This window comes from Nyctibius grandis, chromosome 3 (genome assembly GCF_013368605.1).
Source record: "Nyctibius grandis isolate bNycGra1 chromosome 3, bNycGra1.pri, whole genome shotgun sequence".
Taxonomy (NCBI): Eukaryota; Metazoa; Chordata; class Aves; order Nyctibiiformes; family Nyctibiidae; genus Nyctibius; species Nyctibius grandis.
This window is the reverse complement of record NC_090660.1, coordinates 12,797,592-12,818,038: the sequence shown is the minus strand read 5'-3', so window position 1 is coordinate 12,818,038 and position 20,447 is coordinate 12,797,592. Positions and strand designations below refer to the sequence as shown.

Below are 20,447 nucleotides of genomic sequence, written 5' to 3'. Positions count from 1 at the left end.
AATTCCCATTAAATTACACATAAATAAATATATACATACATGAACACTGATTCCCTTATATAATAACTGTGAATCGTGTTGCAATAGAAAGTTCAAGTTGGTCGCTTTACCTTGGACAGGAAAAAGTTCTACAACTGAAGATATGACATGGAACTGCTTGGGTTTTGTGTTCAAGTTTATTCACAATACTGATAAAATGTCATCAGTCCTTTTTGCCTTTTGTTTGTTTGCTGTTGCGGCTGCTGTTGTATTATTTTCGCTTTTTTTTTGTTTTGTTTTTAATATGGCTACAATCTTAACTGAAGTTTATGTAAGGGAAGGTGGTGATTCAGTCCGGTGAAACTCATAGAAATAAAATTTAAAGTATTATTTATTTCTTTTTTTTTTTTTTAAATTTTTTTATATATTTTTAGAAAAAAGTCCTTTTTTTTGTTTTTGCTTTTTTGTTTTTTCCTCCTTTTGTTTTATTTAAAAAAAAAAGTTCACAAACTCAAGACAGAACTTTTTTCTTTGCTGGCTCCGTCCCCCTGTTCTGTTCTCTTAGGCTCCAAACTGGGGTAAAACGATGGTAGCAGCGGGGAGAGAGGGGGAAGTTAAAGAGGGAGCAAATGGAAACGTGGATGCTGGGAAGGGGTGGGGGGAGAGGGCAGAGCAGTCCTGCAGAGTCAGAGAACAGGATTGGCAGGAGGACGCTCATTCTGTTGCTGTAGCCTGGGGTGCTGGGTGCAGGGGAGAGGGAGGAGGGAGATGAATGGATCGATGGACTATGAGGGGGAAGGGAGAGGAGCATGGGGGTGGTAATCCTCACTTTCGGTGCTTCTCCTCTTTGTCCCCGCTTTTGGTGCTGTTGTCTGTGTGGCTGTTGGGATTGTTGCTGAGGTACATTTTGTCCATGGCCTTGAGTGCCTCGGTGAGATAGTTCTGCAGGGCAGTGACGGCAGCACACACCGCCGGGCTCCCAAAGCCGTGCGAGATGAGGTTGAAGTGGGTCAGGCAGCTCTGGATGCCCGGCTCCAAAATGGGGTTGGGCCGCGAGTTCCCCAGGGGAGATCGGTCCTGAGCCAGCAGGTCGGTGAACTCTTTACAGATCTGTCTGTAGCACAAATGGAGCATAGAGACAGAGGGAGGGAAGTAGGGAGAGGGAGAGAAATGAACCATCACTGGCAGCAGCAAAGCCCGTGCATGCTCCCTGCTAGATTACACAAGCCCCTGGATCAAGGGGGCTGCTGCACACGCGCTCTCTCGCCTCTCCCTCTCCTCTACACATCCTTCCCCCTAATTCTCACACTTCCCCAGCACGCATAAACCTCTTCCCTTCACCTCGCATGCACACGCGACTGCGTGCGCTCATCACGCCCCGGCCCCAGCCAACACACAGACAAATAACCGGCACACAGATACACATGCACCTCCCACCTACCCCCGCTGAGCCCCATACCGCAGCCCCCCACACTCTCCCCACAAACACACATCCCTGCCCAGCTGGGTTTTGGGGCAGACACACAGTTTAAAGTTCCCCAGCAAGACGGAAGAGGATAGATGGGGTGTGATATCCAAAGGGAGGTTCAGGGATTTATTCACGTCTTGGAAGATCCTTTTTTTTTTGGAAGCGGAGAGAGGCGCGGGCCTCTTCCCTCGTAAGGTAAAAACACGCCTGTGTGTCGGCAAGAAAGAGCGAGGGCAGAGAGGGGAATCGAGGCTTTAAATTAGGGTATTCTGAAACATTTATATATGTACGTCTGTATCTCCAAATCCAAAGGGACCTTCCCACAGAGGGGAAGGCTGATGCTAACTGGGGTCTGGAAATTTCCTTCCAGGGAGGTGGGAAGAGAGGATACGAGGGCATGGTGCAGAAGTTAGGTTATATCATCCACTCACTGCACAAATAGTTGGGGAAATAACACACCTTACAGCAAGATTGCTCAGAGGCGTGTTGAAACGGTTTGTATTCTAAAACCCGCGTTAATGTCTTCCAGCCATAAAGCGGCTCCCATCTTCTGCCTGCGCCCTCTGGCACTGTGCCCTTTGGTGACACCTCCACTGGTAATTAAGGGCTACTAAACAACCCTTTTAATTTCCAGCAAACATATCAAAACAATCGTTTTCACGCACCACCTGGAAGCCTAGGCAGCCCCACCAATGATAAACTCGGCTAGCAGTTTAACTGCGTACAGATTGTCATTTAAAATATATTTTTAATATCCCTATATTCACTAAGTAACAGAGCTGCTTAGGCAGAAAGAACCATTGCCGATTTTAATGAACTGAAATCAGTTTAATGTGCCAGTTTTATTTCACTGTCAATGGGAAGCCTTCCCCTTCTACCTAAATTGATAAGCTAAGCGAAAAGGCCCGGAAAATGTTTCTCTCTGAAGAATTACTGCTTTTTCTTTAACTAAACATTCACCCACAACGTCCACGACTGCTTTCAAGGTAATCTGCATGAACTGACTTGATGGAAACCAAGCTGGGTTATCGAGTTCTCCTGTAGCAGGAGGGCAAATATACCCCCTTACAATTTGCAAAACCATCAGCCACTGGCTATGTGGCAAATGCTCACAAATAAAAGCCCCAAACCCAGGTTTGTCACCCTGCCCTTACTTCTGAGCAACATGCCAGAAAGGTAAATGTCTTACTTTGTAGCTAGAAGCATGTTTTTTCTTGTGACTTGCTCGTTTGGATCGGAATGTTGTCGGTTGAGAAATTCAGCTACTGCTTTGGCAGGAAATTCTGTCTCACAAACGTACCCAAAATCTCTAGCTAGATGTACTGCTTCTCCTGAAAAGGGAGGCACAGGTGGGGATGGGAGGGAAACACACAGCTCATCAGTACACATCGCACAGAAGCAAAAATCCATTAGAAAAACAAAAAAAAAGCACTATGTTCTACTTGGGCTTTTCTTCTAAAAGGCTTGGACGGTTTTTCCTTTGAAAAAGGTAGGGTAAGAAATGCTAATCGCATCTTATCTTGCAGGAGATTTCTTTGCTTCAGTCCAGGGTAAGGCACGTGTGCATTTTCATGACAATCGTTACAAGTGAAATCTCGCATAGGAATTTTTTGAAGTTTACATTGACTATCAGATAGTTTTAGACAGGCAGGCTCCATCCACCTAGAATGTGTGCTTAGATTCACATATCCATACCTATACATAGCCATTTACGTACATTTCATTCACAGCTATTTACTCTGGAAATGTTTGTTTGCCTCAGCCACGACTCTATATTCTTTTGCAATGCATCAGTGATTAATATTGATCATAATTACTCCTAGAGCTCTTCTAAATAAAATGCATTAAACAGCTAAGTGTTTAAAATTTAACTTGATCGCATATAATTACATGTTCACCCCCAAACGATTAACCATGAGAATTTTAGGGTCATTCCACCGAGTCTGTCTGTTTTGTTGATTTTCAAATCTTTGGTTTTAATTTCCTGAACCAGTTGGTTTTTACTGCAGGGCTTCCTGCCATTAGCTCTAGCTCCGGAAGAACGCATGCGCCAATTAGAGCTTCAAAGCCTCAGTCCAGTGAGCTTGTTTCCATAAAATGGAGCGGATCATAAACAATAACAGTACTCTAGAAACTGCCTCATCGCTACAGGACTCAAAGCCCCAGCAATGTTTATACTATCATCCCCCCAAAATTAGCCACCATTGCTAAGTTATCTGGATTTTGGGCCTCTGGTTTTGTTTTTTTTTAAAAAATCATTCTTTTAAAGCCTTTTTATGTGAAAGCCAAACAGAACAATAGATTACCATAAAACCTTCTCCATATTATTAACATCACAAATAATGTTAAGCATCTACCAAATCTAGACTTTTTGCAAGTTTTCCCCTCGTGATTTTTTACTACAGCATGTCGATGCAATTGCAAAGCCTTTTCAAAAACATGAAGACGCAGTAATTTTCACACAGTATAAATATAGTGCGGCCACTAATCCTGATGTTTAAAAAAAAACCAAAGCCTGGCATTGCGCAGCACTTCTTTCCCCGTCCCTTTGAACATGAAACATTTCTCACAGACTGTGAAGCGACAACAAAACAAAGCAACAAATTCCCTCCTACACAACCAAACTTAAGCTAAACCTGCGCAGCCCAGGCTGAGCTTAAAAGCGCTTTGCAGACTGAACAGGTCTAAAATGCAGTCGAACCCATAAGTGAGGGGAAAGGAGGAGGATCTATTTACTGGCCTTGGGCAGACTTTGTGCCAGTCGGTCTGACACAGCAACTGTTTCAAAAGTAAATGACTGCGAAGTCTTGAGCTTCCCACCTCCCGGTTCCGACAGTATAGGGCATCCCAAGGCATTAAAAGTAAGTCACACCGTTTCTGGCCAGAGCAAAGTAGAGGAGAACGATATAGCCAAGGGAACACGTGTTCTGAAAATGAGAACCAAAAGGGAGTGGGGGGTGGTGGTGGTGCAACTTTGAGGCTTTCGGGACACCATTAATCCATGGCTGAGGTCAAGGATTCCCAAATTAATTCAGGAAGTAATGGTCACGCATTTCTCAAATGCAGATGTCAGAAAACTTAAATGATTTACTGTTATGTGACTACGGGCTGGGAGGGAGAACAAACTTAAAGTAGCTGCAGTTTCTGACATTTAAAATTGCTTGATTGTCTACCTGTGGCAGAAGAACGGCAGTGAAGCATTAGAGGCTCTGCTGCCCGTAACTTCCAACTCAACACTCAGGGGTCTCTTACGGGGCTAAGCCCACAGCCCCCGTTCGCAGGGATCCTGCCCATGCTGCTCCCAATGAGATCCACTTACTCTGGGGAGGGATGACTTACTTGAATGAGGGAGCAAGATGGGGCCCTGAAAATGTCTAACTCAGAGACTTAAAAGCAAATAAACAGTGGAATGCAAAGCTGAGTCTGCAGGACTCACCAAGTCCGTTTCAGGTTGAAACAAAAAGCAAAGGCACACAATTAACTTTTTTTTTTCCTGAGGCATAGAAAATAACACCCTTCCAATTTCCAACAAGCAGCACTGACTCGGGGGGAAAAAAAAATCCAACCCAACACCAAGTCTTCTACCGTAAGGCAAAAGCAACAGGCACATTTTCCAAACAAGCCCTCCCGGCTCTTTGAGTCACTTACCCTCCACGAGCGACGTGAGCAAGGTAACGTTAGCAGCTTTACGCCTCCCGGCTGGCAGGTTTAATCCTATTTTGTCCAGTTTCTCCCTCAGAGATCTCCCTCCATTTTTTGACTTCGCCCTGCTCCACACAGAAAGGTGTTGAGAAACAGGGCTGTCGGGGAGCACCTGTTCCCGCTTCGGCTCCCACCCACAGCTCGCCCCAAAACATTGCCTTCCCACAGAGAGGAGTAAAGGGGTTTGGGGGGGGACATAGTTGTGGGGGGCTGAAGAGCAGGTGTTGCTGACAGCCGAGTCTCACACATAATGATGGGGCTTTGGATGGCACCATGTCCAGGGAATGGGGGCCCTCACTAAGGACCGGATCAGCCTCCAGGCCAGCGGGGGGCTCTGGGCACGCTGTGGCCAGGGCCTCACCCCTGTGGCAGCCGCCTGAGCTCCCAATGCACCAATGGACCCAGGGGGCAGCTTCTCCCCACAGCCCATGGGCAGCAGCCCAGGTGTTACAGGAGGAGGCTGATTTGTAAGGCCAGCAGCCCCATTACCCCCCAGAGCATCGCTGCCCTCGCACTAATCCCTACGTGGCCCATCTGCCGCTTTTCAGCGGAGCCAGGCCGAGCCGGGCCGTGGAGGAACTGGGAGCTGGCTTAATTAATCCTGGATCTTATTCCCTGCCCGAGTGCTGCGTAATTGCCTGGGTGAGCTCCGGGCCCGGGGTGGCGGGCGGCAGGGTGGGTGCTGGCGGCAGGGCGCCCACCAGTAACCTCCCCGCTCCTGGGGGGTGTGTGTGTAGGGGGGGGACGTTCATTGCCGCGATGGGACAGCGTGGCCCGGGGACACACACACACACGGGCCACGCTGGACCCCTGCCCTCGGCCCAGGCCCCCCGAAGCGGGGCGCGGGGGCCACACAAGGCTGCACGTTGCCATGGCTACAGCGCCCCCGGCGCCTCGCGGCGCTGCCCCGGCGGCCGCGCGCGCCCCGACCCCTAGCGGCGGGCGCCGCGCACCCCCCCCCCCGACCCGCGTGGGCTCTCCTCCTCCTTCCTCCATCCTTCCCTCCCTCCCTCCCTCCCTCCCGCCCGGCACGGCACGGCCCGGCACGGCGGCAGCGGGCGTTATCCGCCGCCACCACCCCGCCTCCCGCGTTCCGCCCGCCCCTCACCTCCGGAGCACCCCGCCCAGCAGGGAGGCGTTGAGGCACTCGGGCGGCGAGAGGCGTCTCTGCACTTCCGCCACCGTGACCTTGTACTTGGAGGTGGAGCTGAGCAGCGAGAGGCGGCCCGGCACCGAGCAGAAGACCTCGTTGGGGTTCACCACCCCGCCGAAGAGCGTGTCCTTGTTGATGGGGATGGAGGAGACGGCGTTGTTGTTAGACTTGGAGAGGGACACGGGGCCTGCAGGGAGGGAGGAGCAGGGAGGTGAGGGTGAGAAGCGGGCGGGGAGCCGGGGAAGGGGGAACCCGCCGCCGCCGGGCACCCGCGCCGCTCTCTGCGGCCAGCCCCGGCCCCGCACCGCCTACGGGGCAGGGGGGGGGCGGGGGCATGCGAGGGCAGGGAGGCCGGCGGGGACACCCTTCCGCTCGCCGGGAGCAGCAGGGAGAGAGCGGGGCAACCCTCGACCCGCAGCAAAGAAATTAAAAAACAACTCTGCGGCCCCCCCGCGCTGCCCGCGCCCCCCCAGCCCGGAGCGGGCGCACGCTGTCGGCTGTTTGTTAAAGCACGTCAGTACCGGCCGTGTCAGACGTCACGGGCAATGCCGGCCCGCAGCGGGCGCCGCCGGCAGCCCTGCCCGCGGAGGGCAGGCGGTGCCCGGGGGAGCCACGCAACGGGCGGGCCGGGCGTCAGCGCGGCACCGAGATAACGCGCTCGGGTGCCGGCAGGCTCCCCCGGGGACGGCGCCGCTCAGCCCGCCCCGCTCCCCCTCCAGCGCACAACTTTTTGACGTGGAAAAACCGTGACGCAGCGAGGAGCCGGCACGCGTGTGCCCGGCGGCGGAGCGCGCCCCGCCGGCACCGGAGGCCAGCGCCGGTCGCCCTCCAAAAATAAAGCCTGGTCCCTCCCCGGGCGGGCCGGCCGCCCCTGCCCGGTGGCGGCTGGCGGGGAGGCACCGGGCCGTGCCGCCGTTCGGCTCTCGGTGCCCGCCGGCCTCCGGGGGGGTGCGGTCGCCTTCCCTTTCTCCTCCGCCCTAGTCCTGCGCTACTCTTCGCGGGCGCGGTCCCACCGAGCAGGGGGCTTTCTCCATTTTGGATAGATCACTTGTGACATTAATAGCTCTGGGAAGGCTAATAGATACAACGGGAGTTAAACGAACTCTTGAGATTACTAATAAAAGAGCCAATTATCATGTCGACTTGGAAAGAGCATCTCTTAAGATTTATCCCTTGCACATCTAATTTGACATGACAAAGGCTTCACAGGCGGGGGAAAAAAAATGAAACTTTGAGCTCGCTGGCTGTACAGCGATTGGGGCTAGAGAGGAGAGCGGCTCTGTACAGCACCTTGCTCCGGTGGCGGCCGGGGTACCCGAATTCCAGGCGGCCGCACAGCCATGGCACCCCTTGGAGCAGGCAGCAGCTAACTACGCGTTCAGCCCCGCGAGTTTCTCTCCACTAGCAGCTCCCTACACAGGATCCAAACGCAAACCGATCACTTTCCACCAATAACCTCCTTTGCAAACTACCCTGTGGCACTCCTTTGGTCGTCCAAAGAAAGACGGAGAAAGAAAACCGAGGGAAAACACGCCATAAATATTTTGCCCGATTTGGGGACCGGTTTCCAAGCAATTCGATTCCAAGGGAAGCAAGCGCACAAAGCCAACGAAAACCAAACCGCCCTGACGGACAGCCATCGGGTTCCAGAAACTCGCCCCTTGTTCTTGGAGAGCCCCCCTCGTCACCGCCGTGATTTAAATAAGAAAACCCGAAGAAGGAGGAACAATGTTTTCTCCTTTCCCAGCCCAGTTTACCAACAACGATTAAACCCCGCCGCTCAGCCAGATGCATGGGGCAAACCATGAAACCGAATTGTTTGCTAATGCACTGAAATACCGGCTCGGATTTTTTAGATCATCTGCTAACATTTTCCCTCGTTAACGACAACAATAATTAAAATACCCGGCAAACGTAGCCATTTAAGAAGCCGGTTGAACAGATTTCAACCCACATCGCCCCTTTTCTTTCTCTGCCTCCAACATTTTAGCCAACAGTACGTGCCAGAGGAAGGAGCCCGGGGCCGGGGGGCTGGAGGGCGGGGAGGGGGGGGAGGCCGGGTAAGTCCTCCCCGCGAGTAGTCCCCAGCCTGTGACGACATGTTTGGTATGCGCAAGGAAACGGCTTACCTTTCTTAATTACAGTTTGATCTGGGATGTTAATACCGGGGTCTTCTACGTGCTGCAACAAAAGGAACAGGCAGGGATGTAAATGTACAACCACAACAAAAGGCGGGGAGGGCTGGGGTGTGGGAGAAGTTGTGTCCCCCCTCCCTGGGAATGGTGCGGGGAGGGAAACAACAGATCCTGCGGCAGGAGCCGGGGGGGAGAGGCGACGACACGGGATTTGGGGGATATTTCCTTTATCGGGAGGAATCCTGCGTCCCTCCCCACTCTTCCCCCGTTCCCCAAGAAGAATAATAATAAAATAATAATAGATCACCCCCACACCCCCGGGGCTTGCCCGGTCGAGCCCAACACCCGAGTGGCCTCCGGCTCCTGCGGCAGGATCCGCAGCCCCATCCCTCCTCCCCGGGAAGCAGCCCCGGCCCCCGGTCCCGGCCCGGCCCTTCCCCGCCGCTGCGCCCGCGGGAGGGACAGCACAACGCAGGGGGGCCCGGTGCGGCGGCGGGGGCCGGGCGGGCATCCCCACGTACCCCCCCCCGCCCCGCTATTGTCCCCTCGCAGGTTCCGCGGCCGCGGCTCCAGCTGGGGTTCGCGCGGCGGAGCCACGACGTGATTAGAAAGTCAAATGAAATCGTGTTTTCTAATTCCAAAAACTGACAGGCAATATAATGTCTGGCTGTGTTTACAAATTAACACCAGTGCTGCTGAGATAGAAGATTTCGCAATCGTTACAAAACCCAGGCATTACCATTTAAAAAACTATTACTTCCTTCTCTAGTCTTTGTCCAACAATAATACTGATTCTAACATTTTCCATTCTGTCTTGGATTTATGCTCCTGTTAATTGTGCCTGATCTCAATGATTCCGGGTGGATGGTACTAAGTTGCTTTATTACAGGTTTTATTATACTCAATGCTCTCATTTGTAACTTGCCTAAAGTGCTTCTGGATTTAAGTATAATTAAATTGAGAAATGTTCAGAAATGACTACTGCTGCAGTTCTTGTGTTTTAACTATATGGGGAAATATGATCCCTTTATGCATGCACCCTAAACCCATAAAGTAAATGTAGTGTGGCATAATACTTTTATTTGTGTTATTTCTACACATATTCCATACAGGGAGGACTGTTAAGTTTAAAATCCCACAGAGATATTTATGATTAAATAATTTTCACCGTCTACTCGATTTTCTTAAATATTTAGCAGTCGTTTTTATTAAAGGTTAACTGTTGCAGCGATGGAAAAATTCAAAAACAATCCTTTCCCGACCCAGGTTTCTGTAAAGGATTTTTTTTTTTTGCATAACTAGATAAAATACTCTTAAAAGATACATCCTCTTATTTTTATGCTTTCCTTCATGCAGCCTGCTGATTCAGTTTTACAGAGGAAAAAAAAATTGGCTGGGCTGGCTGAAGGATTTAAACCAGATGGCATTTGGTTTTCACGAAGTATACCAATGCTATTAATTCATAGATCCCTGAAAGGCAAATCAAATTATTTGTACTGAAAATATCTGCAGAGGAGGCTTCCCGAATCAGCCCACTGCCACAGAGCACAGTTGAGGAGAGGGAGAATTCAAGAGAACATTTTAGCTCGTGTTCCTCTTACAGCAATCAGGGGCTTGCAGGCAACAAATTAGTTTATTCTTACTATTGCCTCCATGTTATTTTATATCAAGTTTAAAGAATCGACCTGCTTTTAACGGATCCAAATTGCTTACTAAATCCTCCACTTTGGGAAACGTATGCGTTTATTGCAAAACTGCTAAACATAACCAGCAATTTTCTGTGGCTAATTTAGCCAGATGAGGGCTGTAATAAATTCACTCTTTTCCCCGAGTATAATTTACAAAAGATTTCAAAATGACCCCCAAAAATAGGTAAGTTCATCTGAACATTATCCTTGCAACACGAAACTGTACTCATTAAACTGTCAGCAAATATATTGTTGTAATATTTGATCCTGTAATTTGGGATGGCATTTCAGCAAAAATCACATCCAGATACCACAGTTCCCTCCTCCTCTTTCCTCCTGTAAGCCGAGCAGCTTCAGTCCCTCAGCACGAGCTCTATGGGCTTTAATAAATTTATTGCCATGTTCTAATTCCATTTTCGGGGAGAAACTCAAAAAGATGAACTTTGATCATGACCTACTGCGTTGCACAAGGCCACTTTCCTATCCGAACAATAACCCTGGCTTGCTTTGTAAATAGCCCGTGCGCTAATGCCATGCTTAATTAGAAATCATTTTTTAAAATCTGTATTTATCGATAACAGAATTAGGTCCCCCAAATAATGCATCCTCCAATAGGCTCCCAACGTTTAATTTAATATAGGGTGTAGCAGGTCTGGCTTGAATTTGATAACCTATAGCTAATGATTTATGAGGTCATCCCTTTGCACCGCTGCTAAAAGAAGGCGGCAGCGTTTTAATATACCTCTTCCCTGATTTGTCAATTAATTCCTTTGGAGAAGAGGATCTGCCTGTACCCTCTTGCAACTTTAGATGTCGTTATCCCATATGCCAATTCTGTAATCACGAGAAACTGATTTTTCCTTCTTAGGCCACTTTCGCCCACTTTTTTTTTTTCCTTCCCCCTTTACGTTTGCCTGGGAGGACATTTAATGAGATCTCGCGTTTCAGACTCGTGTTTTTCCCAAGGCAGTGAGAAATCCCCAAACGCACGGCCCTGTGGTGATATTATATATTCTTCCAATCGTAACAGCTTATTGTCATTGAGAAGGAAAGATATTGTTAACGATGACAGTAATTTGATTTATTTATATTTTAGCCGGCACGTTAGCGGGGAGGCGTCGCACAGGGACGAGCTGCAAGAACCTATTGTTCTAGGTGGGGGCTTCGCCTTTCCCGGGTGGGGGTGTCTCTTCTTTCCTCCCCCTTTTTTTTTGGGGGGGGGTCCCCCTCCCTCCCCCCAAAGTTGGGCTCCCGCGAAGAAGGGGGGTGGAGAAGGGGGGCGAGGGGTGCCGTGTGGCTGCCCCTTTGCTTACCGGCACATCCTCGATGGCGTGGGGGATGGAGTGGAGGGGCAGGTCGGCCAGCCCCGAGCCCAGCCCGTGCGGGGCGTGCAGCAGGTCGTCGTGCCGCCGGTAGTCCCTGCGTGGGTCGAGCCCTGAGAGCTGGTGGGGCAAACCCCGGTGCGTGTGAAGCAGCCCCGTCTCCTGGCTCTGCCTCTGTCCTGGCCATCCTGGGTGCTGGGGCTGCGGCTGGGCATGGAGGGGGTTGAGGCTGTAGGGGTCGTTCACGTGGGAGTAGGGGTCCTGAGACTGGGGGTAGATGGGCTGGTAAGGCGGGGGGAAGTAGGGGGGCTGGAAGTCGGCGTTGGGGGTGTGGGAGAGCGGCGGGGCGCTGGTGTAGGGAGACTGACCCACGGTCCCCAACTGGGGTAGCCGGGCTGTCCCGTTGCTGGTACTGTCGTGGCGCTCCTGAGGTGGAGGGGGTGAAGGGGGGGTGGCGGGGGGGGGGGGGGGGGGGGGGGGGGGGGGGGGGAGGGGAAAGGAGGGGAGAAAAGAAAAACAAAGATAAAATCAAACTGTTTCTCCTCAAAATCGGCTTGAGAATTTCACCTATCGGGCAAAGATGGGCAATTCGTCCGCTCTGAGGCAGAGAAGAGCAAATCTGGGGATTTCTCTGCCTCTGGTTTCCCCTCGCACACAATTAAGAGGCAGTTTCGCTTTTTAAATACTAATAATAACGGCAATAATGATAACAGCAATAATACTAACAATTACAACAGGACTGCTTACAATAATTAATAAAACATTGCGGCGATACAGCGTGGATTCCCAACAGATCGCACGCCGGCATTTCAGGAGCAGGTACTACCCGCAAATAAAAATACTAATTCATAAGCGGCTGTTATGAAAATAATAATTCTACCACGACCCAAAATCCTCCCACTGGCCCTGGACAGAACCGAGACAAATACTGTCGCTGGGATTACCGATAACGCATCCCGAGAAAACCCTGGAAAATCCAAGCCCACTGCCATTTTGTTACCAGAAGACGCCGAAATAGGCTCTAAAACAAACCGGTCGTTCCCCCTGCGAGTTTTACAAACGTTTCGGGGCGAAGGCACTGCCACGGTTCCCCACCTACGGCGAGAGCCGCCCCGGTGCCCGGCCGAGCTCCCCGCTCTCCAGCGGGCGATTTCGGAGCGGAGAAGGGGGCGGCGGCGGCGGCCCGGGCGCCGGGGAAGCGGAGGAATGCGCCGGGCGGCGGGGGGAGCACCGCCCCGAGCCCCGCCGCACCGACGGGCGAGCGGCACCGAAAATGCGCCCGGGCGTTTCGGCAGGGCTCTGCCGGCTCCCGCCGCCGGGCAGAGGAGCCCACGGGTATGTGCGGGTAAAGGGAAAAGGCATGGCCTCCATGGAGGAGGAAGAGGAGGAAGGAGGAGGAGGATTCAAGGGAAAGATCCCGAAAAAGGGAAACGAGAAAGCTGAAAATATCCCGTTTGCAGGTGGCAAGGTGAAGAAATCGAAGCAGTAGGGTCCAAGGAAAGCCTTTTGCTGTTCTCTCGAAGAAGACCAAAAAAAAAGGGGGGGGCGGGGGAACACGGAGAGAAAGAAGGGGAAAAAAATTTAAAAGGTAAGCCACCGAATTTATAAAAATGAAGGAAAGGAAAAAAAAGCCCTCTCAGGAAAGCTGGGTGCGAAACCCCGACCACCACCGCCACCGCCGACAACAATAGCAACCCCCAGCACACGCCAAACCCCCTCCGAGAGAAACGGGAAGCAACTCACCATAGCCGAAAAACTGTGCACTAACATCTGCGAAGAGTCGGGGGATACAAGTCAGGGTAGGAAAAAAAAAAACACAAAACCAAGCAGAGGACAGTGACCGGCGGAGCGCGCAGCCCCCGGCGGACGCCCGCGGGTGCGGGCGCGGAGGGAGCGCGGCCGGAGCCCTGCGCTAGGCGCGGGCGGCGGGACCGGGGCGCCGGGGCTGCTCCTGCACCGCGGGCGCGCCACTATAATCCATCAGAACTTGCACCGATCTCTGCTGCCCTTCATCGGGTGTTGCCAAGGCGAGCTCTCTATCCTGGCGTGGTGTGAGGAGTCAAAGTTGGTTGCTTTTTTTTTTTTCTATTTTTTTTGTTTTGTTTTGCGCTTTTTTTTGCCTTTTTGTTTTGTTTTTTGCGTGTATGTGTTTATTTCTTAATCCTTTTTTTTTTTCTCTCTTTCTTTCTTTTTCTCCTTTGACTTAGCTGCTGCTTCACTTGAGCTCCTAATAACAGATCTGCTGCCTTCCCGGAGACTCCTAATAGCAGATATTCATGACTATTAATATTACACGAATACTTAATAAGGGAAGAATGGCTGGAAATCGAGCGTGAAGCGAGAAGGCAACTCAAGGCAGAGCCTGTTCTAAATGACGTCCATTGAATGAAGAATCAGTGTATCTAATCAGAGATGGGGGAGAGGGAGAGAGAGACAAAAAGGGAGAGAGAGGGAGCGGGAGAGAGAGAGAGGGGGGACATGCTGCTGCGTCTGACGAATCACAGCAAAGGGGCAACATTTTAAAAGGTTGCAGGGCATGCAAAAGTGAAAGAGAAAGAGATCCGGAGAGAGGGAGAGGGTGGGAGCCAGGAGGGGGGTGCGGAGCGGGGGGGGGGATGTGGGGAGAGACAGGCAGAAGGAGAGAGGGGAGGGGGCGCGGGATCCCCCCCCTTTCCTTCCCTTCCCTTCGCTTCCCTTCTCCTCCCTTCCCCCCTGCCGCCGCCTCCCCCTGCCCCCAGCCCCGCGGTCCTTCGCGGGCGCACCTCGGGCTGCGGCTGCTGAGCGTAGCCGGCCTCAAAGCCCAGAGAGAAGAGCGGCTGCTGGCTCCCCGCTTGGCTCTTGCCTCCCTCGGCCGCGCCGCCGCCGCCGCCTTTGCGCGGGGTGGGCTCCGCGGGGCCGCCCGCTGCCCCGTCCATGCCTCGACGGCGTCCCGCCGAGGGGCTCCCCACGCCGCTGACCCCGCGGCGGCCGCCCCGCGCCGCCGAGCCGGCTCGCCTCCGTGCCCCGCGTCCCGGAAACCGGCTGGGAAAGTTTTTTTGGGTGTCTCCCCTTCTGGGTGTCTCCCCTCCTCCTCCTCCTCCTCCGGTTCGAGCCCAGCGCCGAGGTCGGCGGGCGCCCGGGGCGGGGGGGCTGGGGAGCCCAAGGAGCATCCGCCGGGCTCCCCGAGGCCCCCCTCTCAGAGGATCCGGGAAAAGACGGGGGGAAAAGGCAGGAGGCGGCGAGGCGGGGAGGGAAGGAGGGCGGGAGGGACGCGGCGGGGGGAGAGGGAGCCGGGAAAAAGAGGCAAGGCGAGCGCTTCTCCCGGCCCAGACAAGCCGGGGCTCCGGCGCAACCCGTCGGACTGGCTGTGCAACTCCCAAACAACTCCCTCAAGCAGGCACCGCTCCGCTCGCCGCCGCCGCGCCGCTGCCCCGCCGCAGCCTCCCCGCCGCCGCTGCCCGGCCCCGCGCTCCGCCCGCCTGCTCCCGGCCCCCCGGGCGCTGAGCGCGGCTTGCCGGGCTTTTATTCCGCTTTCCTTTTCCTTCTTTTTTTTCTTTTTTTTTTTTCTTTTTCTTTTAAAGGCAGTTCCTGTCCCCGTCAGGGCACAGCCACCCTCTTTTCCATCCTCTCTATTTGTCCACTCGCATCCGCTCCTGAGAAGAACACGGAGAGCCAACCGCACACGCACGCACGAAAGCCGGCGGGGCACCGGCGGAGCGGCCGCTGCTCCCTCCGTTTAGTAGCACCTCGTTGCAAAGTCCCATTAGCGCAAGGCAACAAAAGCCATTTGCGATGAAATCCACACGCTCGCACGTGTGCACACTTGAACACGGATCCTGGGAGGGAGGGAGGGGGAGAGAGACGCTTTCTTCCCGAAATCCATCTAAGGAATATATATGGGGTTTTTTTTCCAGATCAAAAATAAAATAAAACACCCCTGACACCTCATTCCCAGAAATCAAGCATCCCTCAGCGAGTGCATCTAAGAGCTCAGCTCCCGCACCGGGAGACAGCTTTATCCCAAACTCCTCGATCCGGGACTAAACCACCAAATCACGTAGTCGGCGGTGAGTCTGGCGAGTCCTCGGTCCCTTTCCTAAGCTACAGCATCGCCCAAAGCAGCGGCAGGGTCGTATGGGAGCGTGGGCCCCCCCTAAGCCCCAGACATGCATGTCGGCAGGGCTCCGCCGAGTCTGGGACGACCTTCCCGCGTGGGTCACGACCAAATAACTGCGTTCATTTACAAAGTGGAGTCCTTTATTGCGCGGTTTAAATGCACTGCACAGGCAACTTTTGCGAAACGGGTGACAATAGTATTCGTTGGTTTGAGACTAGGCATGGGTCCTGGGCATCGCTCTTCTTTTTTCATCTTCTTCTCCTTTTTGTCAGATGAAAAGACACTAGCCTCTTTCTAAAAATATGGATTCACACACACACAGTCACGTAAGGGAGATGCGCGCACACAATCTGTGCTGAACGGCTCCAAAACCAAATTAGGTGGATTTTAATTATTTTCAAGCGGTTAAAATATTATTGCTCAAAGCCGTGGGAGTATGGCCCTGAAAATTAGGGGGTTGGGGGAACACCGCTTCCAAACCCATGATTTCAGTTCGGCAGCTGACCCCTGCAATTTTGTGCAGCTCGGTGTAATCAACCAGCAGCTACATCGAAAAGGCTGAATTTAGGCGTCTGTCCTAAGCCAATTTATTAGGATGCCTCGGGTACCTGGTGTGTAAGAATAATTCTCTTCCCTTTGTCTCTTTGCCCTTTCTTTCATTCATTCATTCATTCATCCGTCCATTCATTCAGCCAGCCATCTATCCAACCATCCATCCATCCATCCGTCTGGACGAGTGTAGCATCTTACAGAGCCTTATCTACGGAGGATCTACCTATAGACCAGACTGCTGCTGGATCCTCTTTGCCTTTCCTCATACACTTCCGACAAAGCCGGTTTTCCACAAGCCCCGAAGTTCCTGGGTAAGGACCCCAGCCCCTCTCCTGCTGCAGGACCGCAAGGAAGGCTGGTGAAGGAGCAGAAGTTTTCCTAAACGAAATTGAACGACGGAAGGATGCTGCAGGCTCCCGTTCGCAGCTGCAGGGCAGGGGGCTCTGCCCCGGCCGGGGGAAACGCTTACCTCACATTCCTCATACTTGATATTATCCGTCAGTTTCCAAAGCATTTTCATGGATTGGCGAGAGAGAGAGAGAGAGAGGGAGAGAGAAAGCGAGCGCGGGTTTGGTTCTCCCTGCCGTTCCCTGCGGTGGCGGTGCCGGGGCGGCGCGGGGAGCGCGGCTGGCGGGGGCTGCGCGGCGCTCCCGTCCGCGCTCGGAGATCTCCCTCTAATGGTGGGAACTTTTCCCTTCGCCAGCTCTTTACCCACAGCCTAATCGCCTCATTAGCATATCAACAACAGCCCAATTGCTCGCCAGCACAACAACCTGCAGCGACGGACACAGGTAGAAAGGACCCACGAGCAAAGGAAGGGGAAAAAAAAAAAAAGAAAAAAGAAAAAAAGGCTTTCTCCAGCCCGCCGAGCCCCGGTGCGGGGGGGCAGCGTGTCCTGCCTGCCTGCGGGCTGGAGGGCGAGGGGACTCGCCGGGCACCGCTCCCCCCGCACCTCTGCCTACCAGAGGGGAGGAAGGTGGCCAGGGAAATCAAAGAGGCGACCATCCCTTCACCTGCAGAATTTGGGGCTAGCCATAAAGCAACCCCCTCCCCCCTCACCCTTCCCCCCTCGACGGGGTTTAAAGAAACCAAAGGGAGGAGAAATAAGATTCGGGTCTTGCTCTAACGAGGTTATTGTCTGCGGAGGCTTCTGTTGCCCTCTGGATTTGATCTTTTTGGTGGATATTTGAAGAGCTTATTTATTTTGTAAACTATTTTTCTCGGCTCTGTTGGCTATCGGTCTTCAAAAAAAAAAAGCCCCAAACAAATCCAACATAACCTCCCAGATAGAAGTGGGCGAGCGGTAATGTGAATGCAGCAGGAGCCAAAAAGTCTTTGGCAACCACTTGAGCAAAGGGACAAAACAATGACCGTAATAAAACTTTGGTACTTTCTTAGGTGGAGCACTTCGTTTGCTTAACAATGTGCCGCTAAGCGAGCTCTCAGCCCACCCTCCTGGGGGGTTGCCTTTCCACCCTTCTCTTCTTTTATTCCCCCGGGTGCCCAGCCTTGCTCCATCCACCCAAAAGCTTCGTTTTCCCCGATTTTCTTCTTCCCCCCCCACTCCCTCGCTGATCGCACACCGCTCCTAACGGCGAGGCATCCTCCTCTCTCCGTGGGGCCGGCGTGTCAGGCCTGGCGCGGCTCCCCCGCCCGCCGGGCCCCCGGGTGTCCTCCGGAGCCCGGCATCCCCCCGGAAGGTGGGCGAGCACCTGGCTGCCCTGCCGCTCCCCAAAACTTCCCTCTGTCGGCCGCAAAACCTGCCCTCTCGGCCTCGGAGACCCTCCCGGGGCCACCCCCCGACGCCGGGGGAAAATTTACTGCCTCCAGGAGCAAACGGGCCCCTCCGCTCCACCGGGGAGCCGCAGTGGGCCCTCGGGGGGGGGGGGCGGCACACGCGTCCCCACGCTGGGAAGGGCGGCAAAGCCTCCAGGCTCCCGGGCCTGCTCCTTCACACACACACACACACACACACACATCTACATCCCCAAAACAGATTATTTTTTTTTTTCCTTTCTCCTTCCCCCCTCCTCCACCCCCCGATGCTCTTTTTTACCAGCGCTTTTGTCTGCAAGTGGCAGGAGAGTAAATTGTTGTTTTTACTCCCATTGAGGTTCAAATGGAGCTGGCAGATTAAGCCTAGTTAATGCCCCGGGGGGGATGACAAAAAGAAGAGGGGAGGAGGGTAACGAAGGGGCCCATCGCCCCTTAGCGCCGTCCTGGCGGAGCCGGGCCGGCCCGGAGAGCCTCCCACCCGGGACAGCTTCCCACCCGTGGCTGTCCGTGGCCAAAGGCCCGGCTCTTGTCCCTTCTCTCCCCCCAGGCCCGGACCGGCTGGGGTGCGGGGACAGAAGGGGATGGGACGGCTTTCTGCAAGAGACCCGCACGGAGCAGTGTGGGGGCTCCTGCCCCTCCGGCCAGGCACGGCGGGAGAGGGGGAGCCACAGCGCCGGGGAGCAGGAGCAAGGAGGGCCGGGGTGTAAGGAAAAGTCGGGAATAGATTTCAAGGCAGATAGCCCGTAAGTGCGATTACATAAGAGTTGACTTCATTGGGAAGAAAAAAAAAAAAATCCTCTTTTGATCGCTTCTCCGCACCGGCCTGATAAAGAGATGCCAGTTCTAACCGTAAAAATAATTAAAAAGATATTGTTTACTGCATTCTCTTCCCCCCCTTTTTTTTTTCCAGACGACTTACTGCTACCCTAAAAAAAAAAATTAAATAAGGCAGCCCGGAGAAAGACTTAGTCGCGAGATTTGAAAAGCTGGGAGCAGAAAGAGAAGCCAGGCTCCCATCTTGAACCGGACTGTCCTGGGAAAAAAGTCGTTTTCGGTAATAAAAGCCCGGGTGCTTGAACAGGGTGGTTCGTCTCCCCTTTTGTTCGCCGGCAAACGGCGGCGGTCCGGCCCGAGCGGAGGGACGTCGGGAGTCTGCAGGGGTTTCCAAATATCTCCCACTTTGGGAGCCGCCGTAACTCCACGCGTGTCGGATCGCCCGTGGTGCGGGTGGGTCCCCCGGTGTCCGCGGCGCTGGGCGAGGCCCCGGCGGGCCGTGTTTTCTCCGCCGAGCCTCTTTCGCGGGTGGGTGCCCCTTGTCCCGTCAGCTCATCCCGGCGTGAGCGCCTGCCACGGGCGCTCCGGGCGCGTCTAAGTGCGAGTGGGAGCCGGCAGTGTTGTTTTTCCGCGGGACGGGCTCGGGTGTGAGCTCACAGCGACGTTTCAGCCCCGCGGCCCGTCCGCGAAGAGCGGTCCTGGGACCACGCCGACAGGCGCTGCCCCGCGTGGGGGCCCGGCCCGCTCCGTGGGCAGCCCCAGGGCCCCGCGGCGGGACGGCCGCAGCCAGCCCCGGGCAGAGGGACGGCGGGCGGGCACACGCCACCCTTCGCCGGCCCACGCTGCCGGGCAGCTCAGCCCCGGGCCGGGACAGCCCCGGCGGCGGCGGAGCAGCGCTCGGCCCCTCCAGGCCCCAGCCCGCCGCTCTCTACCTGTTGCAGCCGGGCCTCGGCGGTGGCCGGGGGCAGCTCCCAGCACGGGGGAGCCACAAAATCGCCAACCCCGGCGCCAGGTTTGCCCCGGCTCCCTCCCGGCCCATCACCTTTCCCGCCCCAGCCCTGCCTCCCGTCCCAAAATAACAATAAACCCCCTTCCAGGGCAGGAGGGTCGCCTTACCTGCCAGTCCCCCATTTTGGCAAGGATAGACATCCTGGCTGCGGGCTCCGGATCCCCAGGTCCCTGCTGGTCATAGACTGCGAGGGCAAGCCGCCCGCCCGGGATGCCTGTGGGTAAATCCTCCCCTTACCTGCGCCGGGACTCTCTCACCTGGCCATAAAGAGCTGGGTGCTCCCTGCCCGCGCCTGCGCGCTGCCTCCGCGCTGCCTGCGCGCTGCCCCCCGCCACCGCACTCCCACGGCGCCGGGCCCGGCCCCGCCGACCTCCGGGACTGCACCGCCGCCAGCCCCCGGGGAGCCTCCCAGGCATGCCCCGGGCGCGTTGCAGCCCCCGGGCAGCTGCCCACTTCCCTGCCCCGCTGCTCAGCCCCAAACCTGAGCGGAGGGCCAGCTCTGACCGCCCGGGTGCCTGCGGCTGGGGTGGGGACGGGAGGGGGTGAGTCCCCCTCCCTCACCTCCCCCGAGGGGCCGGTAGGCTTCCTCGGAGGCAAGTTGCCAGTGAGTGTGTGACAATGATGATGATGATGATGATAATAATAATAATAATAATAATAATAATAATAATAATAATAATAGCAGCAGCAGCCCAAAAAGACAAAGCACCAGAAGGGCTGAACTAGCCCAAGTGGGTAACGGAGGCGCTGCAAGTGGCTGGGGGAGTCCAGGGGGAAACAAAGAGCCCCCCAA

At 54.4% G+C, this 20,447-nt stretch overlaps 1 protein-coding gene across 4 annotated transcripts; it reads right to left on the bottom strand.

Annotated features, from left to right (window-relative positions):
* Nucleotides 1-613: 613 nt before the first annotated feature.
* TFAP2A (transcription factor AP-2 alpha) lies at nt 614-19,794 on the bottom strand. 4 transcript variants are annotated; one of them, XM_068396255.1, is made up of 7 exons: nt 19,762-19,794; nt 11,439-11,873; nt 8,432-8,483; nt 6,258-6,489; nt 5,096-5,214; nt 2,637-2,778; nt 614-1,093 (listed from the first exon to the last, which is right to left on the bottom strand). In XM_068396255.1, exons 1-7 carry the CDS (start codon nt 19,792-19,794, stop codon nt 805-807), a joined length of 1,302 nt encoding a protein of 433 aa, XP_068252356.1. In that variant the 3' UTR covers nt 614-804. The 4 variants fall into 4 exon arrangements, with proteins under 4 accessions (XP_068252356.1, XP_068252354.1, XP_068252355.1 ...); XM_068396253.1 differs by lacking the exon at nt 19,762-19,794 and adding an exon at nt 16,565-16,615; XM_068396254.1 differs by lacking the exon at nt 19,762-19,794 and adding an exon at nt 16,559-16,609 and having other exon boundaries at nt 11,439-11,870.
* Between the last annotated feature and the right edge of the window lie 653 nt (nt 19,795-20,447).

Coding starts and splice junctions, on each gene's coding strand:
- TFAP2A (XM_068396253.1), bottom strand. CDS start 16,615: ATGAAAATGCTTTGGAAACTGACGGATAATATCAAGTATGAGGAATGT. Junction 5,215..6,257: donor CTGGGCGGGGTGCTCCGGAG/GTGAGGGGCGGG, acceptor TGTGTGGAGCAG/GGCGAAGTCAAAAAATGGAG. Junction 2,779..5,095: donor GCTCACGTCGCTCGTGGAGG/GTAAGTGACTCA, acceptor CTCCCTTTTCAG/GAGAAGCAGTACATCTAGCT.